The sequence below is a fragment of the Malaclemys terrapin genome, chromosome 1 (assembly GCF_027887155.1).
Source record: "Malaclemys terrapin pileata isolate rMalTer1 chromosome 1, rMalTer1.hap1, whole genome shotgun sequence".
NCBI classification, from domain to species: Eukaryota; Metazoa; Chordata; order Testudines; family Emydidae; genus Malaclemys; species Malaclemys terrapin.
In genome coordinates, this window is record NC_071505.1 from 197,503,358 (window position 1) to 197,526,472 (window position 23,115).

Genomic DNA, 23,115 nt, shown 5'->3' on the forward strand with positions numbered 1-23,115 from the left:
TGATGAGCAAAACTCCACCTCCCAGGGCCTAATTTTAACGTCTTTTTGTCATTAACATATAGCAGGTAATGGGGGCTATATAAACTATGTAAGAAACTAGTTAGAGCTTTGGTGGCTGTACTGCTCCTTCAGCCATTTTGGGTGGAGCAAGGCAGGTGCCGAACTCCCTCCCTCCAGAAACACCTTCAGCACCTAAGCTGCCTGACTCCATGTAGCAGGTTCCCCTTTGTGGATCGCTAAGCAAAGATGCACATGTCCCTGCAGCCTGGCCTTAGGCTCCGAGGAGATACAGGGCTTAGCACTCAGCCCCCAGGACAGAAGCTCACGTTATCTGGCTTATGGAGCTCCCTGCCTAGAGTGCTGGCTTTTGTGGATCCCATTCTTAGGCACCTATCTCTCCCTATTCATTGTATAGGGATCTTAGACACCTAACTCAGCTTGATGGATGTCAGTGTTGTTCCTGTGATTTTCTAAAAATGAGGCACCAGTGCCACGATACTCAGTGTTGCAGCCTGAGTCCCTTCATGGATTCCACCTTTGATGCTAAAATGCATCAAAATCATGATTTCTCTCTTTAGATTATCCAAATCCAGATTCTGTGGCTTTCAAACAAATTATAATTCTATTCTATTTTATTTGAATGTCCACATTTCTCTGGTTTTTCATTCCCTCCCTTTAATTGCTACTAGAACTTCTTGGGGCTGCCTTTGAATTTTTCAGGTTGTTTACTGATATCAGAGAGCAAACACTTTTTCAGGGAAAAAGAAAATGGAACCGCAATTTTTGCATCTCTGATTTTCGAGGGTATGACCGTGAGCTGTCATTACCTGTTCCTCTAAAACCCCAGAACAGAATCGTTTTAAGTCACTTGACTGCCTCTATTGCCTTTTACAGAGACAAGGTGGGTGAGGCAATATCTTTTATTGGACCATCTTTTGTTGGTGAGCAAGCCAAGCTTTTGAGCTACACAGAGCAGTTCTTCAGGTCACAAAGAGCTCTGTGTTTCTTGAATGCATGTCTCTCTCACCAACAGAAGTTGGTGCAATAAAAGATATGACCTCACTGACTTTGTCTCTCTCATATCCTGGGACCAACACGACTACAACCCTGCATACATCGATTGCCTTTTGACAGTTTGGGGTTTAAGAGCTAATTGAACTAGGGGCAGTACTAACAGGCCTTCCTTCCATTTTCTTACAATTTGTCATCTTGCACAAGTGTAGGAGTAATAATGGAAACATGGTATAGATTATTTGGGGGATTTATATACAGATTATGTCACCTACTGAACATTCTGGGCTCTCCCAAATGCTTGTGGTTAGCTCCCCAGAGTGGGATTTGGTACAGCATGACTTCAGAATGGAAAAACATATACTTATGATGATCTGGGCCTGGATTTGACAGTTCATGTGAATTTGCAATTTACTTGAGCGGGCGGTGGGAGGGGTTGTCTGAGGATGCTAGCAGGTATCAAAGCCATAGTTTACTTTTCCACTAACCTTATCTTCCCAAATAAATCTGTTAGTTTATTCAAACCTAGGATCCTTCTGAAACCATTCACAGCTCTGCCTGTTATATTCAGGAGCGAAACCAGATAGTAGGGGTAAAATCGTGGCCTCATTTAAATCAACTGATTTCACCTTAGAAATATATTTTTGAAGTAGATAGGGAAGGGCAGGAATCCTTCAAAGCTAAACAAGCATACAGCCACGGCTAGTCAGTAAATGCAGAGCTGTGATATCATAAAGGTTGCATTATTACACAGACAAACCAAATGCAAGTTAGCGGTAGGAATGTAAAATATTAAACGATTAACTGGTAAGTATTGGTCTGATCGTTAACCCACCCTAACTGTTACCCACTCTGTGTGCAGGTCTTGAACCGGTTCTCCAGCCCCAGGCCACACCAGCCAGCCCTGGCGCGCCCCAGGCTGTGCTAGGGGCTTCGTGGGGGATGGCCAATTGAGAAGGGGGAGTGCATTGAGGCCAGGGAGTGTGGGCAGGGGCTATGGGTCCTGTGGGGGATAAAGTAGTCCCTGGCCTCTCCCTGTGCCAGTGAAAGGAAGCTGCTGCTGCTGGGGTGGCACAGAGCATCTGCAGAGGCTGACTCCAGACAAACTAGGTACCTGGGGCCCCTCTCCCTTTAATCGGTTAAATGATATAATCTTAATAGTTTATATGGTTATCTTTTTAAAAGATATTTACATCCTTCATTAGAGGAAGTGCAATGTGACACAAAACAGTCATCCTTATAACTCCAAGATTTTGTCTTATATTGGAGATTTGGCATTTTGCTGATCAGTTTTATTGTACACAGTGATGTTAAAATTTTGGGGAAGCTACTGAATTTTTAAAAATCTAAATTCCATTCACTTCAAGTAGAGGGGATATTTTTTCGAGCACTGTAGGAAAAGAACAACAAAACAATTACTATCACCCAGGTAACAAGACTGAAAATAGATGCAATATTACTCAGCTTACCATCCACCCCCTGGAGTTCTAACTCAAATGCAAATCTGTTCCGTTTAAATCACAGCAGTGGCCTGAGTTTCTACTGCTTTGTGTGCACATTTCTACAGGGAATAAAATATGTAGAGACATGGCTTCACCAAGCTTATATCCCAGAGCAATGGGAACTGAAGTAAGTGACTCATGACTGCAAGACGACAGCATGTGACGCAAGACACACACACAGGGCAAACTGCTGAGAGAGACAGTTTACAACTAGGAGTTTTATTCTTACTGCCAGCAAAGGGCTTGCTCTTTTCCAGCTCATAGCATGCATTAGAATACAAATGTATTTAGTACAGTATCTCTCATATAAACTCTCTCCCAACTCTTTTCAGGGTTAAGTAATATAAGTTATGTAGCAAGATGTATATGGATTTAAATTACAGAAAACAGCAGGATTTAAATAAAAAAAAAAAACAGCAAAGTGCCTAAAAAAACCCAGCCCACTGAAAACACAGCTTTCTCATTAAACTATAATTACCACATGCCACACTGTATTGCACTGTATTACATTGCACTGTAGTTGCTTGAGGCTCTGAACAGGGATTTTGCTCACTGTTAGGTTATGTCTACACTACGCAACTTTTAGCAACACGGCTGTGCCATTACAGCTGTGCCGCTAAAAGACGTGCAGTGTAGCTGCTGTTTGTTGGCAGGAGAGAGCTCTTCTGCCGACAAAAAACTTCCATCCCCAACGAGCAGTGTTAGCATTGTTGGCAGGAGACGAAGCGCTGTTCACACCACTGCTTGTCCTCGGCAAAACTTTTGTCTTTCGTGGGGGGAAGGGTTGTTGGTGGTGTTTTGTTAACACCTCTGAACTACAAAAGTTTTGTCTTTCACTTGCCAGTGTAGACAAAGCCTTAGAAAAATGTCCCTGTCAGTTAAGGGCCATGTACAGTTACCATTTTACATAAATAACAATGGCAAGATATTGTACAGTGAATAAACTAAAAGCAATTAGTTAAAAAAATAATAGGGAAAAGTTATTTTTCCACAGTTTTGATAGTAGATCTAAGCATAATAGGATTCAGTCCTTAATTCAGCTAATATAAACAACTTGGAGCCAGGTCCTCAGCAGATATAAAACAGTGTCGGTCTTTTGGTTTCCATGTAGTCATGCAGATTTACACTGGTAGAATATCTGGGTCTAGATTTCTGCTTTCTGTTCACTTTAACTTTTTACTTCAATATCGACTGGGAACAAAAACATGTAGAAGGCAGGAGCAATTGGAATACTATGGCTTATGGTAACAGGGAAAGTGATATTACGTGAGTAAGGAATGTACATCTTAGAATACACAGAGTGAAACATTCTGGGGTTTTCTTGACTGGAAGGATATTTCTAGCCTCATTTCTGGAAGAGGTCAGTGTCAGGCGAAGGGTCAGGGATTGGTAGAACATCAAAACTCTGGACTGTCTTCAGTTTGCATTTCAGGTATTTTAACCTAATGTCATCATTGCCCTGGCTCTCTTCATGGCACTCAGCCTTCTGGGCCCAAAATTCTTACATATATTACCCATGGGAGTCATCCCATTTACTTCAATTGGATAATTCACATAAAGGTTGCAAGATCAGGTCCTACATTTGGGGATTAGGATATGTTGCCACTGTAAAGGCTGCTCTGCAAAATGATACGGTGGGCTGCCAAAGAGGAATAAAATTGTTCACTATATAACTAATGAGTATTAATCCTGCATTGTGGCTAATCTCCTAAAGTAGCAGTTGCCCAGGGATTGCAGGGATTCACTTTTTGGGGGGCATGCAGCTGAACACCAAACATTAACCTTTGATTTTCATCGAATACTGAACACACATGACCAATGATCTTATGATCAGTATATTTTTCCAACTGGAGAGACTGCTGCTTCTACCAGTAAATAGATTAATGTGGCACAAACGGGCTGATTTTCACTTACAAAACTTAATTTTTGTGTGTACAAAACCTATGCCGCCTACAATCGCCTCCCTAAAACATCAACACTCTTGAGGCCCTTCCACACTAAAAACAGTCAGGTTGTTGGAACTGGTTACAATTCCCTGATGACAATTAAAACCCTGTTCACATTTGTAATGCAAGTGTGTTTTAATGATCTCCCTAAGCTGTACTATGTACCACAGTCCTGTTTGACTAGTTGTACAGATCTGTTGTGGGTTAGTGACATCACAAACCCTGGACAGTAGCAATGTGTGGCAGGGTTCCCATTGCCTCATGCATGTACCCCAACTCGGACCTGGGTAAAAGGGGAATTGGCCTGTCTCCTGAGAATTCCAACTAGAAAACTAGTTGGTAGCATTAGGGGCTGGGGCACCCAGAGGAACATCAAATGGTAACTTTTGATCACTAATGGACTTAAGCTCAATTTGAACTGGAGGCATAAAAGCATTGAGAAGTTCTGTAGCCCATTACTAAACCCCTGAGCCATACGCTCTCTTAAAAATATTAAAAATAACTCATCAGTGTTCTTTTAAAGTGGACTTCAAAACTAAGGCTAGCGTTTAAAAAAACATGCTTAGGATCTGACCCTGCGGAGTACTGGAGTCAATAGGAGGTGTGGACACTCAGCACTTTGCAGGATCGGGCCCTGAGGGCAGTAATGATAGGTTTTTTATTTTTCCATCATTTACCCATCTGTTCCAGGGACCCGTTCTCTGATCTAAAGAAAGTTAAGACCTCTATAAATGCTATTCAGTGCACTATAATCACTATTGCAGTCAATATGGATTTAAGTCCGGCAGTCATTCTTCAGACCAGTTCTGTTGCATCAATGCAGAAAACATGCCAGTCCTGCTAGTTTGCCGTTCCATTTTATTTAAAACTTTCTGAGAAATAGCATTGATTGCTGCCTCTTTTGCACAAAAGCCATCAGTCCAAGCCTCCCTGTCAAATCATTTAGAATGTCCATAATAACTCCAGCACAGAGTGAGCTCTGTGACAATATCCATTTTCACTAATCTACTTCCTATTAGCCAGAGAAGAGCATTTTTTCCATCTTCATTGACAGTTCCTGACAACATTATTTATTTTAATACTGGTCCAATGGGATTTCTGTTTGAACAGAAGACTTAAGGCCTAATAAATAAAACACTGCTAGGACTCTTATGTAGTAAATCTTCATTTTGTACAGTAGAATCAATCTTAAGCAACCACTCAAATGACCCAACAAAATGAATGTCTTAGCAGAGACGGACTTCTGATTAAGGGGGTGCAGAACTGTACTGACTTAGGTCCCAATTCTGCCACCTTAAGGGGTTGTCTAGACTAGCAAGAGTGATTAGGCATTTTAGTGCACCCGGCTGGGTGTCGAGGTGCAGAGCTTGAGTAGCAGTGACTAGAGGTATTTTGCCTTTGGACCTCTAGGTGCACGGAGAAGTGAGGCAAGGGGAGGGTGCTTAGGACTGCTTTCTACATGTCCTTTTTGGAGGTGCAGCATGTGCTCCCCCCCAGCAAATAACCTTAGCCTGCTAGCTAGTGCACAGAGACGGGCAGAGCCCTGCACACAAGTGCTCATTCCCTTAGCAGGGGCTTGGGCACATCTAATGATGTTGTAACTCCCCTCACTCACCAGGAATGCAAACAGTGCTTTGTTAGCTGCCTGCACCTGAACAGGTATGTGAGAGCTCCCTGAGCCTGGTCCCTGTCTGGAGCACCTGTGCTAGAGGCCACCAGAATTGGGCACAAAACCCGAAGGACAGGCGCTACAAGTGTGATAGGTGCTTTGCTCTTCTGGGGAGAGGAACCGATTCTATGAGAAAACAAGACTCACATTGGCAGTTGTTGAAAGGGCAATCAGAAATGCCAGAACCACTTACTGACGTCTCCTTTGGATTGCCCATGAAGAGGAAATAATTACTAGGAGGAAGGAGAGGCATCATGCAGCAGGCGCTTGAGGCATGGAGAGAGAACATGTTAATATCAATGCACAACTATGTTAATAGACACTCAGGGTCTCCTACATGTATTGCTTCCCTACAGGAGCTATTTTCTTGAGTTCCTCCAAAAAAAGGGGTATATGCCCCCACACCTTCCCACACCCTATGTGGCTAGAACAATGCACGCAGCCCCCTCATGTTCTGGGAGTGAGGAAGTGCAATAGAATCTTATCACAATCCAGGCAGTAGAATGGCAGAAGAAATGTTATTTTCCAGATTCTAAGGGGCTTTGAAAACAATGGCCAGTAATCAAATCTCAACATTACACAAATGCAAAAGAAACTATCAGTATGTCTTTAAATAATTACCCATGAGACTTGCTTCTAAATTGACACGAGCCAGAGAAAAGCAGCCAAGAATCAGATGACATGAAGTGATATTTAATTAACCCAGTATTTCAGAGCAGTCATATATGCTGGTGGTAAACTCTTTTAATGTTTGTTTTATCCCATATCAAAATGTACTATCTCAATGAGATATATTCCAGCACTGATCTATGTGTATATTCTCTCCCTGAGTCCAAGTCATTTTCATTTCAGTTTATGGAGTTTTACATGTGCATGTAGCGGAGAATATGCCCTTTATGGCAGAGCTTTGGACTCTCAGAAATATTCCACATTATGTTGCAGTTATCTGAAAACCCTAATGCTAGCATTTACTTGCTAGCTCTTCCTTCTCCTTCATATACTTTTAAGGTTGGTTGAGGTTTGACTGTAAAGCTGTCTGAGAGATGTTTGAGGCAGACTTCAGAATAGCAAAGACTACAAAGCTGCTCGGCACTGTTCCCTTCTGTTCTAAAGAACATGGCTGTAAACCCAAAACCTCAACCACTGCCTGCTGAAGTTCAGGAAACACATGTACAACTGGAGACCTCTGATTGTTAAATGTGAAATGAAAAGCAACAGTCAAACTTCCTTCACACAGTGTGTTTGGTGTCCAAATTGTGTGTGGCTTTCATGCTGTCATTTTTATACATATATTCATATTTACAGAGTGTGCTATGTGTTGTTTGGGTGAGCATATAACGCATGGGGTGCATATGGTGCAATGTGGTATTACACAATTGCATATTTGTTTCTATTCATGGTTACCGTGTGTGCATGAGCAGGTAGCATATTGTGTTTGTGTGTATGTGTGTGTATATATAGTGTGTGTGAGTGTATGTTTTGTGTAGATGTGCATGTTCTATGAAACTGTTACTTTTTATGGATACATTTAGGTGGGGCTGGTAACATTGTCTCATATTAAAGTTGCCAGACACTTCCCATTATAGAACTCTGTTTTCAGTAACTTATAACTTTGCCAAACGTTAACAGTTTAGGCTGAAATTTTCCATGCTAGTTGTTTGCCTCAGACTGAATACTTTGTGGAAAATTTCAGCAAAAATGTTTAAGTTGATTGCCCATGTTAAAAAATTCTGGTGACCTTTTATTTGAAAAGTTCTGACACCCCCATGCTGTGGAGCAGGAATTTAATATTTGGCCAGGGGGTATTCTTTGTGTCAGGGATGTAACTTTTGCCATCCCTGTGAAAATCTGCCCAATTTTTCAGTTATAAGCCTGTGAAAAATTGCAGTTTGCACATGTTCAATGGAGACTTACCAGATGTATGCAGCTAAATTTCCTGAAGATCCCATCCATATCAGGCATGCTACAGCCCAGGGTTTTCCCAGTAATTGCATCTCTCAGCTGCTGTGGGTCCAGGTCCAGCTACCTGAATGGACAGCAGGGAGCCTGCCTGTCTGTCCTGTGCTCAAAATGACTCCCTGCTGGGCCCAGGCAGTGTGGAGGACCAAGCTGCCTGATTCAGATGCCGAGGGGGACAAGAGCCATACCTGTGGGGAGGGAGGAAGGTAGATTAAAACAAGCCTGGGGTGTGTGTGGGAACTGGGCCCTGGCAAGAAGTAGGAGACAGAAGCTGGGACTGAAAGTTAGCTTGTGGGGAGAATATGACAGGCTGAGCCAGGAGAATGGGAGCCAGTGGTTGTGGGGAGAAAGTGAAATCAGATGAGAAGCTGCCGGGGAGATGGAACTGAGAATCAGTGAGGTGGGGAAGAAGGGGAAGGGAAGACAGAGCTAATGAGAAGCCAGAGTAGGGGGGGAAAGAACTGAGTCTAGTTGGGCAAATAGATGGTGATAAGGAGGCAGTGAGAAGGAGACTGAGATTGGACAAGGAGCCTGAGGAGGAAGATTGGAACGGGGAACCAGTAAAGATGGAGAACGTGGGTAGAGAGGAGGCGACTGGAGGCCACAGTGGGAAACAGAGACAGATCAGACAAGGAGCCAGGAGTGATTGAACTGGCTGGGCAAGGAGATTATGGCTTGAATGAGAAGCCTGAGGAGTGGAGACTGGAACTAACTAGATGAGACTGTAACTAGGGTGAGGAGCCAGAGGTGGGAGTCAGAAGGGATCACATTTTGGGGGAATGGGCAGAAGAATCCATGCCCATTAGAGCACACTCCCCTCTAGAGCCTGGAAGAGAACTTACGATTCCTGAGTCTTACCTTTCCTCTGCTATCAGTAATTATCTGTGAAACTCACTGGCAAAGTGTCCCATTGCCCTCTAATATTGGCCCACATAGAGGATAGCAACCTCCTACTGCTATCAGTTACTCTGTTAGCGCAAGTGACAGAGGCCAGTGTGGTGGATCAGAAGGTTCTAAGCCTGCTGATGCCTCATGATGGAATTTCTGGTTTTTTTCAGTTTGCTTTCTTAAAAAAAAACCATGAAATTACACACACATTCACATACATAGGAGACCTAGAGCTAGCCAACCCTGTTCCATCAGTCCCAGGTGTGCTACTAATTAACTGCATCTTAGCCAGAAGGGCTAGGATTAAGATCAGGTGATAGCCTGAGACATCTGGGCTTTATAAAAGGGCAGAAAAGGCAGTTTGGAGGAGGTGCCATAGGGAACAAGGTGAGTTTCTGTAGAAGGTTATGAATGAGGGTTTGGAAGAAACAGATAAAGTGCCTTGGGAGTCAAGACTCTAGTCTTGAGCCTGGAAGACTGAAATGTAGCTAAGCCCAGAGAGGGCTGAGGCAATGAAGGACTCCAGGGAAGCACTCTGAGAAATCAGGACAAGGCCATGAGTGCAGTTTGCCTGCTGACTTCTTAGAGCCAGAGAGTTGGATAAGGAACACAGAGTCCTGTGGGGATCTAGAAAGGACTGGGAGTGGCTTATTTTTAGATGTTTATTTTGATTGTTTTGTTAATAAATGCAGACCCCCAAGGAAGAGAGCTATTGTACAGAAAGCCTTTGTGGATTATTTCTGGGAAGCTAGTGAGAAGAAACTTAGGCAGGCACACCTTAAGACCTGCACCTGTGTTGAAAGAACATTAAGATTGCAAAGCCAAGCACTCCAGTTAGGAAATGCTAGACTGAAGGTTACTTGTGCACATAGCTGCTGACTTTCTTTCTAGCTGAGGTGTGCTTGACCTCCCCTACTCCAGGCCTACTCCCCACTCCACCCCTTCCTTCAAGTCCCCACGTCTTTCTGCCCCTGCTCTGCCTCAGGGCCTGCCCCCAAGGCTCCCCTGCTCTGCCCACTGGCCCTGCCCCCCACTCCACCTCTTTTCCCCCAGGGCCCCACCCCTTCTCCCTCCCTGAGTGTGCCCCATCCCCTTCCCTCCCAGTGCATCCTGAATGCTGTTGAACAGCTGTTCTGGGGTGCGCAGAAGGCACACGGAGGAGGCATTGATCAGTGGGTGGAAGGCACGGGGGGAGGGGGGGAGAAGGAGTTGACTGGAGTGGTGGAAGCTTGGCTGCTGGTGGGAGGCTAAGCACCCTCTAATTATTTTCTGTGGGTGTTCTAGCCATGGTATTTTTTTCAAAGGACCTCTGCCTCATTCACTGCACAGGATCGACCTGCTCTGGAGATGAATCAGGGTTGTGTAGTGAAGCTGAATGTTGTCTGTAAGATTCCGGTTTCATTTGTTGCAGAATTTGGAAGAGCTGTGGTGAGTGAAGCAGGGAGGGAAAGGAAGGTCTCATGGTTAAGGCAGTTGAACATTGTCCTGGAGAACTAGGTTCTATCCCCTTCCTGTGCTGTAGAGTTCCTATGTGATGCTGGTCGAGTCATTCAAATCAAATTTGTCATGGATGGTTGATAATTATGTGTTCCTCATGTTTTGGGTGCCTGACTTGAGAGCATAGGTGCTGACTCCATGGGTGTTCCGGGGCTGGAGACTCATGGGGAAAAATTAGTGGGTGCTCTGCACCCACTGGCAGCCAAGCTCCCCTCATCGCCTTCCCCTTTTCCTCCCCCTCCCACCCTGAGCGTGCCATGTCCCCGCTTCTCCACCTACCTCCCAGCATTTCCTGCCAGGCGTTAGCTCCGGGGGAGGAGCGGAATGTGGCATGCTCAGGGAAGGAGGCAGGGCCAGGGAGGGGATTTGGGGAAGGGGTTGGAATAGGGGTGGGAACTGTGGGGAAGGGGTGGGGCCTCATGGAAGGTGTGGAGTGGTGGTGGGGATGGGGACAGAGCGGGGGTCAAGCACCCAGGTCAAGAGGGGAAGTCGGTGCCTATGCTTGAGAGCATGTGGTGTGATTTGCATAAGAGCTGAGCACACTCAGATGCGAATGAACTCAATGGAGGCTGTACTTTGAACATACTGTATAAAGTACTATATAATGCTAAGTAATCTGAAATATCAGGTTGTAGATATCTCAAATGGGGCACCCAAAATTAGTGGATATTTTTGACCTTAATCTCTCAGTTCCCTGTCTGTAAAATGGGGACTTTAATGCTAGTTTGCTGCACAGGGGAGTTGTGAAAATAAACTGTTTGAAGCACTTAGATTCTATAATGAGAAATGCCACAAGAAAACCCCTGAGGAAATCAATAATTCTGTTTCCATAGCAGTGTTTGTTCAGGCCTTATTTACTGCACTCTGTTCAATGAGGATAAAACAAAATAGTAGCTTTGTGCATTAAAAGAAGTAAGGGTCCCTGTGACAGAATGTACCCCCATATTCACTCCATACACACTATTGTAGTAATCTTTGTACAAAATATGCCTTGTGAGGTATCATTTGAAAACTCAAACTTGATGATGAGTATTGTCCTGATAAAATGTGTGGCATCACTATGTGAAGCTGTTAATACCACCATACAGTGGAATCTTATATGTTCCAAACTGAGGTTGACAAACAGGTCTGTCTCAAACAAAAGAATGTGTGCTCTGCTTAACTTGCATTTAAGCAGTAAATAGTCATCAAGCAGGAAAGGAAACAAGGACACTCAAACAGGTGAGGGGGAAAAAGCAGCAGAGAACATCCTTCCCCCATAGACTTTTTCCTGATACCCATCTGGAAATGTTTTTCAAGAGGGGGTCCCTGGAACTATAAAAAGAAGGGACAAACTCCCTAAGGTACTCCCCTCCCATTGCCCATTGATTCACTGCACCTGAAGGGCCAAAGTAAGCAGCTGATGGAGGTGGGGAGGCTTAGTGACCTAAAAAGTTTGGTCACTAAGACTGCTGAAGCATGTGGTGAGAGAACTGTGCCTTGAATTAAACATAGTTTAAGTAGGCACCAGTAGAATTTTATCTTTTTCTTGTAATTATTTCTGATGCTCATGCTTCATTACTTGTACTTGCTTAAAAATCTATCTCTTTTTAGCTAATGTACTTGTTTTGTTTTATGTAATCCAGTGTGCTTGAATTGAAGTGTCTAGGAAACTCCATCTGAGGTGGTAAGCTGTGTGTATATTATTTATATAAAAGAAATAATGGATTTGTATTGTCCAGGAGAAGATTAGACCTTCATATGTGGGGGGAAATCTAAGACTGGGGGTGTGCTAGGGTCATAATGCAATATAACCAAGGCTGGTAAGAGCCAACACACCCACGTAAATGGGAGGGATTTATATGCTGGAGGCTTTGTGAGCAGCCCCGGCTGGAGGCTACATCTGCAAAGGATTGTAGGTTAGAGGGCAGGGGTGAAACAGCTACTCACTAGTCTGGATTGTACCCTGATACGTCCCAGTCCCATGGGGGGAAAAATAGCATGATCATATAATTAGACTGTATTATAATGAATACACATAAAGGGCTGAATGAAGGGTGCATGGGCAATCTTAATTTTATTTCCTAACTTTTGAGTGGTTGATTTTGCAACTTTAAAGTTTTAATGTAGTTTTTTGTGTGTAATATGTATCTATATGTTGTGCAGGCTGTGTAATTGGGTAGCATTTGTGAGTAGTGTATGGAGTTTGTGTGTACTGTCAATAGGTGCATTTTTGGCATGCTGCTAGTGTGTGTAATTTCATTGTGTGCATAAATACAACCTTCTGACAATACAATTCAGTTCCTTCTACTAGATAGGAGTGAAGTCTCAAGCCTGAAGCCTGCTTAAATAGCCATCTGAGACAAAATGTCATTAGAAACCCTATATGCAAATAAATTGTATATTAAAAAACTCCATAACCAATGGCTGCAGAGTAGATCTTGAACAATTCTGTTCCTAATTAACATACAAAAAAAGAATACTAAACTTCTGGTACTATCTCAAGCAAAGCAGCAGTCACTCCCTGTATCACAAAGCACTAGAGAATCAAATGATAAATCCAAACAAGAACATAATCCACTCCTATATGATGTTAATGGTGCTGAGGTCTTGGATAACCTCCTGACCTGAGGAGCAAATCTCTCCAAAACTGAACATATCCAAGACACTGAACCAAAAATTAAAACATCAAAGTATGGTGCATTGGGCAGAAAAAGTCAGAACATGCTAAACTGATACAGCTCCCTGCACAAATCACCATACACCATAGCAAAATGTGAAAAACTCTATGGTAGGCTCTTACCAAACACAGAATATGTGACCATAAACTACAGGTGGAAAATGAAGGCCATAAAATGAAGTGCAAATGCAGAGAGAGACAACTGTGCAACCGACATGACAGGAAAGGGAATGAAAGAGAGGCATTTTCTACTCCATTGTTCAAAGTTTGAAGTAGTATAAGGAAAATATTGCCTCAAATTATCAGAAATAAGACCTTTGTTTAAAATGTTGACTAAAAACTGCACATTAGTAGGAGAAAGATGAGACAGCTGAGATGACTTCATGCTATGAGTCAATCTTTGACTGAATCAGGAATGGTCAATAGTGACAAATGGGCAGGCGGATTAAATCCACAAACATGCTGTGAAGTCCTATCCTGGGCTGCAGCTTAATGTATTGTACGTCTGACAGACACAAGATTTCTAGCTTTACTCTTGTAGCTGGTTATGCCAAATATGCCAAAATACCATTGAACTCAATTGAAAATTGCATTGTGCATGCTATGTATGGGTAGTGTCAGTGGGTGCACTGTGCGTGCTGTGTGTGTTCTTGTGGTACCAGAGGGTGTATTGTACATTCTTTGCCTATGTATGGTATCAGTGGTTGAATTGCCATAGTGTGCGGGTTCACTGTATGTTCCTGTGTATGGGGAGAGGTGGCTAAGAGTGTGTGTGGGAGTGTGATGGGTGCATGATGTAATTCTGGTTCTCTCTCTCTCTCTCTCGGACTGTGAATATATGTTATGTTTCACTGGGTGGCTCTGCATTGGTGTCCATCAGAGGTGTCAGCAGGTGCATTGAATGGCACTGTGTGGCTCAGTGCCTAGCTCTCAAAGTTGCCATGCTGCTGAGGGATGTATGGTGTCTAGGCAGTCAATAATGGACTGTGTGGTATGTGTTTGAGTAGCTGCCATGGTGAGTGGGTAATAGAGGTGGCAGTAGAGAGTGGGTATGGGGTAAGTGGGTAGGTGGAGGTTGGGGGCTGTCAGATGCACTGTGTGTGGGAGAGTGTTTGGGGTGGCTGCAGTGGGTGGGTATTGTGAGTTAATGGGTGAGAGTGTGCACTGGATGCTGGGGAGTTTCATGGATATGGGGGGTGGCATTGTTTGCATTGTGTGGTGAGGAGACAGGGGCAGGTAGTGACATTTGAGTGTGTGGGGCATGGTAGGGGGTGAGATGTACAGGGATGGGCAATGGACAGGGCAGGTGCAACCTATTCAGTGACCTAGGTGGTTGCCTAGGGCACTAGCCTTTGGGGGGGCAGCATTTTTTTTGGCGGTGGCCAGATCTTCGGCCGCCCTGATCGTTGTCGGCATTTAGGCGGAGGGAGCTGGGGCAGGGGGGCGCGGGGAGGGCCGCCTGCAGCAAGTAAGGGGGGGGGGCAGCATGCAGGGGAACTCCCTGCCCCAGCTCACCTCTGCTCCACCTCCTCCCCTGAGCCCGCCGCCCTGCTCTGCTTCTCTCCCTCCCAGGCTTGCGGTGCCAAACAGCTGATTGGTGCCGCAAGCCTGGGAGGTGGGAGAAGTGGAGCAGCGATGGTGTGCTTGGGGAGGAGGCGGAACAGAGGTGAGTTGGGGTGGGGAGCTGCCGCACGGCTCCCTGGGCTGGGTGGGTGGGGTGGGGAGCTGCTGCGGGGGGGTGTCTCAGGATGGAGTGGGGGGTGGGAGTTGCTGCAGGGGTGGTGCCTCAGGACGGGGGGGAGCTGCCGCAGGGCTCGGGGAGGGGGTGGAGCAGAGGTGAGCTGGAGTGGGGAGCTGCTGCACGGCTCCCTGGGCTGGGGAGCTGCCGTGGGGGGGGCACCTCACGGCGGGGGGGGGGGGCTGCTGCGGGGGGGGGGGGGGCGCCTCAGGGCAGAGGGCGGGGAGCTGCCACAGGGCTCGGGGAGGGGGGAGGGCGCAAGGTGGAAGTTTCGCCTAGGGCGCGAAACATCCTTGCACCGGCCCTGGCAATGGGTACACTGATGTATAAGGGGGTGGTGTGTGTGGAGGTGGTAATGTGGGGAGGGGGAGGAGTGTGTGACAGCTATAGCAATTTCCTTATGAGGGGGAGACCTTATTTAATTAAGAATTCTTTGAGGGGGTCAACAAGCATGTGAACAAGGGGGATCCAGTGGATATACTGTACTTAGATTTTCAGAAAGCCTTTGACAAGGTCCCTCACCAAAGGCTCGTAAGCAAAGTAAGCTGTCATGGGATGAGAGGGAAAGTCCTCTCATGGATGGTAACTGGATAAAAGATAGGAAACAAAAGGTAGGCATAAATGATCAGTTTTCAGAATGGAGAGAGGTAAATAGTGGTGTCCCCCAGGGGTCTGTACTGGGACCAGTCCTATTCAACATATTTATAAATGATCTGGAAAAGGGGGTAAACAGTGAGGTGGCAAAATTTGCAGATGATACAAAACTACTCAAGATAGTTAAGTCCCAGGCAGACTGCGAAGAGCTACAAAAGAATCTCACAAAACGGGGTGACTGGGCAACTAAATGGCAGATGAAATTCAATGTTGATAAATGCAAAGTAATGCACATTAGAAAATATAATGTATTATATTTATACATGACTATACATGTATACAATATAGACTATATTTATGTATACTATACAATATAGACTATATGTATTATATTTATACATAACTAATTTAGACCCCATCATGTATAGTTATCACTCAAGAAAAATCATGGAGTCATTGTGGGTAGTTCTCTGAAAACATCCACTCAATGTGCAGCAGCAGTCAAAAAAGCAAACAGAATGTTGGGAATCATTAAGAAAGGGATAGAGAATGACAGAAAATATCTCATTGCTTCTATATAAATCTATGGTACACCCACATCTTGAATATTGTAAGTTCATGGAGGATAGGTCCATCAATGGCTATTAGCCAGGATGGACAGGGATGGTGTCCCTAGCCTCTGTTTGTCAGAAGCTGGGAGTGGGCACCAGGGGATGGATCTCTTGATTACCTGTTCTGTTCATTTTCTCTGGGGCACCTGGTGTTGACCCCTGTCAGAAGACAGGATACTGGGCTAGATGAACCTTTGGTCTGACCCAGTATGGCTGTTCCTATGTTCTTAGCTTTGCAGTCTGTTGTATTAAATGAATGGTTTATGTATGATTGTGGGCCAGGATGGTATGTAACCTTTCTAGGCGGAGGTGAATGCCAGTTCCCCACCTTTATACAAAAACCCAGCCTTTTGAAGGAGGGGACCATTGTCTGCTGATGACCTGTTCTTGGACTTTCTCAAGATCAAAGGCTCAGGCTGTATCCAGGAAAGACTGAACTATTCATGGGGATGCTTCTTCTGAGCTAAGAGGCTGTTATGAACGTGACACAGAAAACCCCCTTAGTGAGGGTTTGAAGGACTGACTCCTCCCAGAGGAGTTGGGTAAGCTGACTAGCATGTGTAGATTCTTTTATTGTTGTCTCTGTAATGCTTTTATAGATTCATAGATTATAGGACTGGAAGGGACCTCGAGAGGTCATCGAGTCCAGTCCCCTGCCCGCATGGCAGGACCAAATACTGTCTAGACCATCCCTGATAGACATTTATCTAACCTACTCTTAAATATCTCCAGAGATGGAGATTCCACAACCTCCCTAGGCAATTTGTTCCAGTGTTTAACCACCCTGACAGTTAGGAACTTTTTCCTAATGTCCAACCTAGACCTCCCTTGCTGCAGTTTAAACCCATTGTTTCTGGTTCTATCCTTAGAGGCTAAGGTGAACAAGTTCTCTCCCTCCTCCTTATGACACCCTATTAGATACCTGAAAACTGCTATCATGTCCCCTCTCAGTCTTCTCTTTTCCAAACTAAACAAACCCAGTTCTTTCAGCCTTCCTTCATAGGTCATGTTCTCAAGACCTTTAATCATTCTTGTTGCTCTTCTTTGGACCCTTTCCAATTTCTCCACATCTTTTTTAAAATGCGGCGCCCAGAACTGGACACAATACTCCAGCTGAGGCCTAACCAGAGCAGAGTAGAGCGGAAGAAGGACTTCTCGTGTCTTGCTCACAACACACCTGTTAATGCATCCCAGAATCATGTTTGCTTTTTTTGCAACAGCATCACACTGTTGACTCATATTTAGCTTGTGGTCCACTATAACCCCTAGATCCCTTTCTGCCGTACTCCTTCCTAGACAGTCTTTTCCCATTCTGTATGTGTGAAATTGATTTTTCCTTCCTAAGTGGAGCACTTTGCATTTGTCTTTGTTAAACTTCATCCTGTTTACCTCAGCCCATTTCTCCAATTTGTCCAGATCACTTTGAATTATGACCCTGTCCTCCAAAGTAGTTGCAATCCCTCCCAGTTTGGTATCATCCGCAAACTTAATAAGCGTACTTTCTATGCCAATATCTAAGTCGTTGATGAAGATATTGAACAGAGCCGGTCCCAAAACAGACCCCTGCGGAACCCCACTTGTTACGCCTTTCCAGCAGGATTGGGAACCATTAATAACAACTCTCTGAGTACGGTTATCCAGCCAGTTATGCACCCACCTTATAGTAGCCCCATCTAATTTGTATTTGCCTAGTTTATCGATAAGAATATCATGCGAGACCGTATCAAATGCCTTACTAAAGTCTAGGTATACCACATCCACCGCTTCACCCTTATCCACAAGGCTCATTATCCTATCAAAGAAAGCTATCAGATTGGTTTGACATGATTTGTTCTTCACAAATCCATGCTGGCTGTTCCCTATCACCTTACCACCTTCCAAGTGTTTGCAGATGATTTCCTTAATTACTTGCTCCATTATCTTCCCTGGCACAGAAGTTAAACTAACTGGTCTGTAGTTACCTGGGTTGTTTTTATTTCCCTTTTTATAGATGGGCACTATATTTGCCCTTTTCCAGTCTTCTGGAATCTCTCCTGTCTCCCATGACTTTCCAAAGATAATAGCTAGAGGCTCAGATACCTCCTCTATTAGCTCCTTGAGTATTCTTATTTTACCTTAAGAATAAATGTGCTTTCTGGGGGATATCACAAAGTATAGGCATGGAGCTGTGCAGCCTGGAAAACTTTTGCTCAGGTAGGAGAGAGATGCAGGTCTCTAGCCGAGAGAGGTGATAGCTGAGGAGCATGGAGCCTCCAAGGGAGTGGGAAATACATGTGCAGTGGCCTTGAACTGTGGCAGGTGGCACTGGGTGTTACGGGGTGGCATGGTATGTGTGGACTGGTGTTGCAGGGTGTGAGGGTGACATACTGGGTATACCGCTGTATGTAGTGGTAGGGTGGCTGTGTGTGCACAGTGCAATAAATGGTGGGAGTGGCTGGCATGGTGTGTGGTGAGGTGGCACGGTGTGTGTGAGATGTGCATACAGGGGGTGGCCCTGTGTGTGTGGTAGGGGCACAGGTGCCAGGGGGTGGTATGGAGTGTGCCATTTGTGTGCACTGAGTCATTGGGGCTGGGATATTTAGAGTGGGTGGGACTACGAACCAAGTAGCATGGGGGAGGCAGTGGGTGGCACTGAGTGTGAAGATTGTATGTGCCATGTGGGTGGCAGTGTGTACATTGGATGTCACTGGTGTATGTGTGGGTAGCACTGGCTGGCATAGGGTGGAGGCATGCACTGTTGGCACTGTGTGGATGCATGTATGTGTGCAAGGGGTGGCACTGGGTGAAGTGAAAGGCAATGTGTGGTGTGTGAGCAGTAGGTGACACTAGATGTACGAAATGAGTGTGGATGCAGTGAGTGGGGATGGGGGACAATGGGTGGGGGGGACAATGGATATGCAGTGGAGTGTGGGTATAGTGGATGGTACTAGGTGTGGAGGCAGGGACGTGGCACTAAGTGTGTGGGGATATGGGGCAGTGGGAATGTGGGTGGCACTGGATGTGCAGTGGGAGTGTGGGTGCAGTGGATGGCACTAGTTGTGAGTGCAGTGTGGGCAGGGGCTGGCATTAGGTGTGTGTGTGGGGGCAGTGGGAGTGTGGGGGCGGGGGGTGGCACTAGGTGTGTGGGGGTTGAGGGCAGTGGGAGTGTGGGTGCAGTGGGTGGCACTAGGTGTGTGGGGGTTGGGGGGCAGTGGGAGTGTGGGCGGCAGTGGATGTGCAGTGGGTGGCACTAGGTTTGGGGCAGGGGTGGCACTAGGTGTGTGGGGGTTGGGGGGCAGTGGGAGTGTGGGTGCAGTGGGTGGCACTAGGTGTGTGGGGGTTGGGGGGCAGTGGGAGTGTGGGTGCAGTGGGTGGCACTAGGTGTGGGGGCAGGGGTGGCACTAGGTGTGTGGGGGTTGAGGGGCAGTGGGAGTGTGGGCGGCAGTGGATGTGCAGTGGGAGTGTGGGGGCAGGGGTGGCACTAGGTGTGTGGGGGTTGGGGGGCAGTGGGAGTGTGGGCGGCAGTGGATGTGCAGTGGGTGGCACTAGGTTTGGGGCAGGGGTGGCACTAGGTGTGTGGGAGTGTGGGCGGCAGCGGATCTGCAATGGGAGTGTTGTGGCGAGTGCGTCCCCTTTAAATGGCGCTGGCGGGCGCTGCCGGCTCACTCCGACACGGGGCTGGCGGATGTATAAGGCGTTTAGGTGTCTTCGCCGATCGCCTGACTCTGCCGCCTGGGCTCGCCCGCTCCGCTCTCCCGTGTGCGCCCGGCGGCGGCGGCGGCTCTGCAGCTCCGCGCTGCCCGGGGAGGGGAGGGTCCGGCCCCGGCCCGGCCGCGTGCAGCTGCGGCTCCGGGGGCAGGGCAGGGCGCGCGGGCGGCATGGAGGCGGCGGAGGCGCGGTGCCGGGTGCTCTCTATCCAGAGCCATGTCGTGTGCGGCTACGTGGGCAACAAGGCGGCGAGCTTCCCGCTGCAGGTGAGCGGGGCCGGCCGGGCGGGCGGGGACCCTGCAGCGGCCCGGGCTGCGGCGGCGGCGGCCGCCCCTTCCCCGGGCCGGAGCCGGGCGCTGCGGGAGGAGGCTGCCCGGACTCGGTGCTTTCCCGCTGCCAGGCGGGCGCGGCGGCGGTGCCCGGGCAGTAGGGTGACCAGACAGCAAGTATGAAAAATCGGGACCAGGGGTGGGGGGTAATAGGAGCCTATATAAGAAAAAGACCCCAAAATCGGGACATCTGGTCACCCTACCGGGCAGGGAAGGGTCCGAAGTGTGTGCGCTGGGTTGGCCGTGTGTGTGTGTGTGTGTGTGTGTGAGACAACTCTCCTTGATCGGCGGTGACTGTGTCAGCTGTCTATTGACACAACTTGCCAAGCCAGTGTATTTCTTCGGGTAAGGTAAACCAAGCCAAGCTGTTCTCTGTTAATACAGACTGGCTAAGATTCACAAAACAGGTACATTTCAGTAACCAGCAATTCCTTGTGCTTGTGCAAAGGGGTTTAAAACAGGATGCTTCTTTATTTGATAACTATACAATCCTCAATAGTATACTATGTCAAGTATCAGGAGTAGGCGTGTTAGTCTGTATCTACAAAAACAACAAGGAGTCCAGTGGCACTTTAAAGACTAACAGATTTGTTTGGGCATAAGCTTTCGTGGGTAAAAACCTCACTTCTTCAGATGCAATAGTATACTGAGTGCTATACCAATTTTTAATCTTGTAAATGGGGCTTGGCTTTAAAAAAAAAAAAAAAAAAAAAAAAAAAAAAGCCTGGAGTTAAATACTGTGGTAGGTGGGTTTAAAAAGGGATTGGAAATGCTTTTGATTATATTTGTTTTAAATAATGCTTAGTGCTTTATATTCTCAAAGCATATTACAAACACTGACTACCCTATTTTAAAAAGCGTACTTAGTCAGATATCATGTTTCATGCTCTCATCTCATTACTGCTGGGTCAGGGAGCTATGGTCACCCCATGTAGAGCACTACGCATAGTCATATGCATTATGGGTTTTCTCTCCTTGGTCAGTATCCTGTATTGGCCACTGATGGAGGCAGGAAGCCAGATTTGATGGACCAATAATCTGGTGTGCTACATGGCAAATTCTATGTATTTGTGTAACTATGATCCACAATACAACAAGTGTAATGAAGTCATAAGGACATTGTAACCAGGAGAATGAACATAGTCTATTGTTTGGGCAGAATAATATAAGGAATAATATTTATTTAATTATACACCTCTACCCCAACATAACGCTGTCCTCAGGAGCCAAAAAAATCTTACCGCATTATAGGTGAAACTGTGTTATATCGAACTTGCTTTGATCCGCTGGAGTGCGCAGCCCCACCCCCCCAGAGCACTGCTTTACTGTGTTATATCTGAATTTGTATTATATCGGGTCGTGTTATATTGGGGTAGAGGTGTACATATGGGGGGGAGGTGGGGCTGTGGTTATCTGGTGATAACTTTTGCCTTGTGGCTTAAGTGCAGGCCTGGGAGTTGAATACCTGGGTTCTAGCCCCACAATATCAGACTTCCTTTATGTCTTGGACAAGTCACTTAACCTCTGTGTATGTCAATTTTCTCATCACTAAAATGGGAATATAACCCATAACAACCTCACGACCCACTTGAGGCAAACTTTAATGCTTGCAAAGTGCTTTTGGATGGAAAACACTGAAGTATTTTTAATTTAAAAAATACCTACTGAAGTAGCAGTGGATGCTATTTACAGAAGTCATACAGTACAATGTAAGTTTTTAAAATTCTTCGGTGCATGGCATATGATAAGCTATTGCTGGAGGGAACTATTACAATCTATGGGCTACCCCCAGAACAATAACAAGAATTGTTTGTGGCAAATGGCTAATAAATATGCCTATCATCATATTTGAAGGTTGTGCAAACCCAGACTGATGGAACACTAAGGGTGGGGAGCAAATTGCTCTAGTGATGTTTGGGTATCTTATTAGTCATCAGAACTGTGAGATGGAATTATAATCTTAAGAATCCTTTATTTAATAAGGGGACAGTACCGGACTTGGGGATTTGTTCTGTACCCTTTGTGCTCCTTTCAAGTGTGCCCCGTTTAAATTCCCCCTGCCCCCCCATTTTTTCCCCTCTTGTCTTGTATCAGCTGAATCAAGGAGGGTTAAATGTGGCTCCTTACTGCAGAGTTGATGAGTTCTGGGAGTGTGATCAGACAAGATGTCTACAGATTGAGGAAGAGTTTTTTTTGTTTTAAACTCAGTAAAGGACAGAAAGTACTACCAGCCCAGTGACAGAACTCAAACTTGGATGGATTTTTATATTGGAAGGGTGAAATACTATTAATCTGCTAGGCTCGCCAAGTATGGCTATTTTTAGACTACCTCCATTTTTTTGGCATATAGTGTCTAGCTCTGTCGTCTTCAGTGAAAATGTTGCATCTAGTTATTTTTACATTTTTATTGAAAATGTGTCAATGGATCCCCTAAAAACTTGGTCTAAGTGTTGACAGCAGGCTGGATCTGCATATAACAATCCTCACCACAGTCTAAGTTTTTTGGATCTCCTTTGTTAAACTCTGTTTTCTTACTCCACTGACTTTCCTTACATAAGGTACTTGTAATGAGATTCCCAGCTTGTGTACTTTTATAGCTTCAGAAAAGTATGCACAAAGACTATAAAACAATTGCTGTTAGACTATTCCAGGCTTTCACATATAAAAGGATCATTACAACTGGAGATGGCTGTCAAGAAGTCTTGAGATTGCGTGGTCAGAAATGGATCGTATTTCTGCTTAGCCTCCTACAGCACCTAATAGCTTTGTTAATACTTTTATTACAAATCTCTTTTGGCTAAAAGAGAGAAACTGAGAGGTTTGGTAAATGGAAACTAAAGGAAGCTCCTGAAAGACCATTAGTCATCACACTTTCAAAAGTTTGAGGGAGGATAATGCTACTTTTGGAAAAAAAAATCCGTGAAGAAAGTTGTTTAATTTACCAGCATTTAGGTCTAGCTGTACTAATTATGCCACCATAAAGGAATTTACCATTTTGTAATGATGTATGACTTTGAAGTCCTAA

General features: G+C 45.6%; 1 protein-coding gene across 1 annotated transcript in view; it reads left to right on the forward strand.

Moving 5' to 3' along the window:
* Positions 1-19,730: 19,730 nt before the first annotated feature.
* PDXK (pyridoxal kinase) overlaps positions 19,731-23,115 on the forward strand; it is an 87,208-nt gene continuing 83,823 nt past the window's right edge. Inside the window, exon 1 of the mRNA XM_054005224.1 lies at positions 19,731-20,027. Within this exon, the coding sequence (XP_053861199.1) occupies positions 19,932-20,027 (96 nt within the window). The 5' untranslated portion in view covers positions 19,731-19,931. The remainder of the gene's footprint in view (positions 20,028-23,115) is intronic.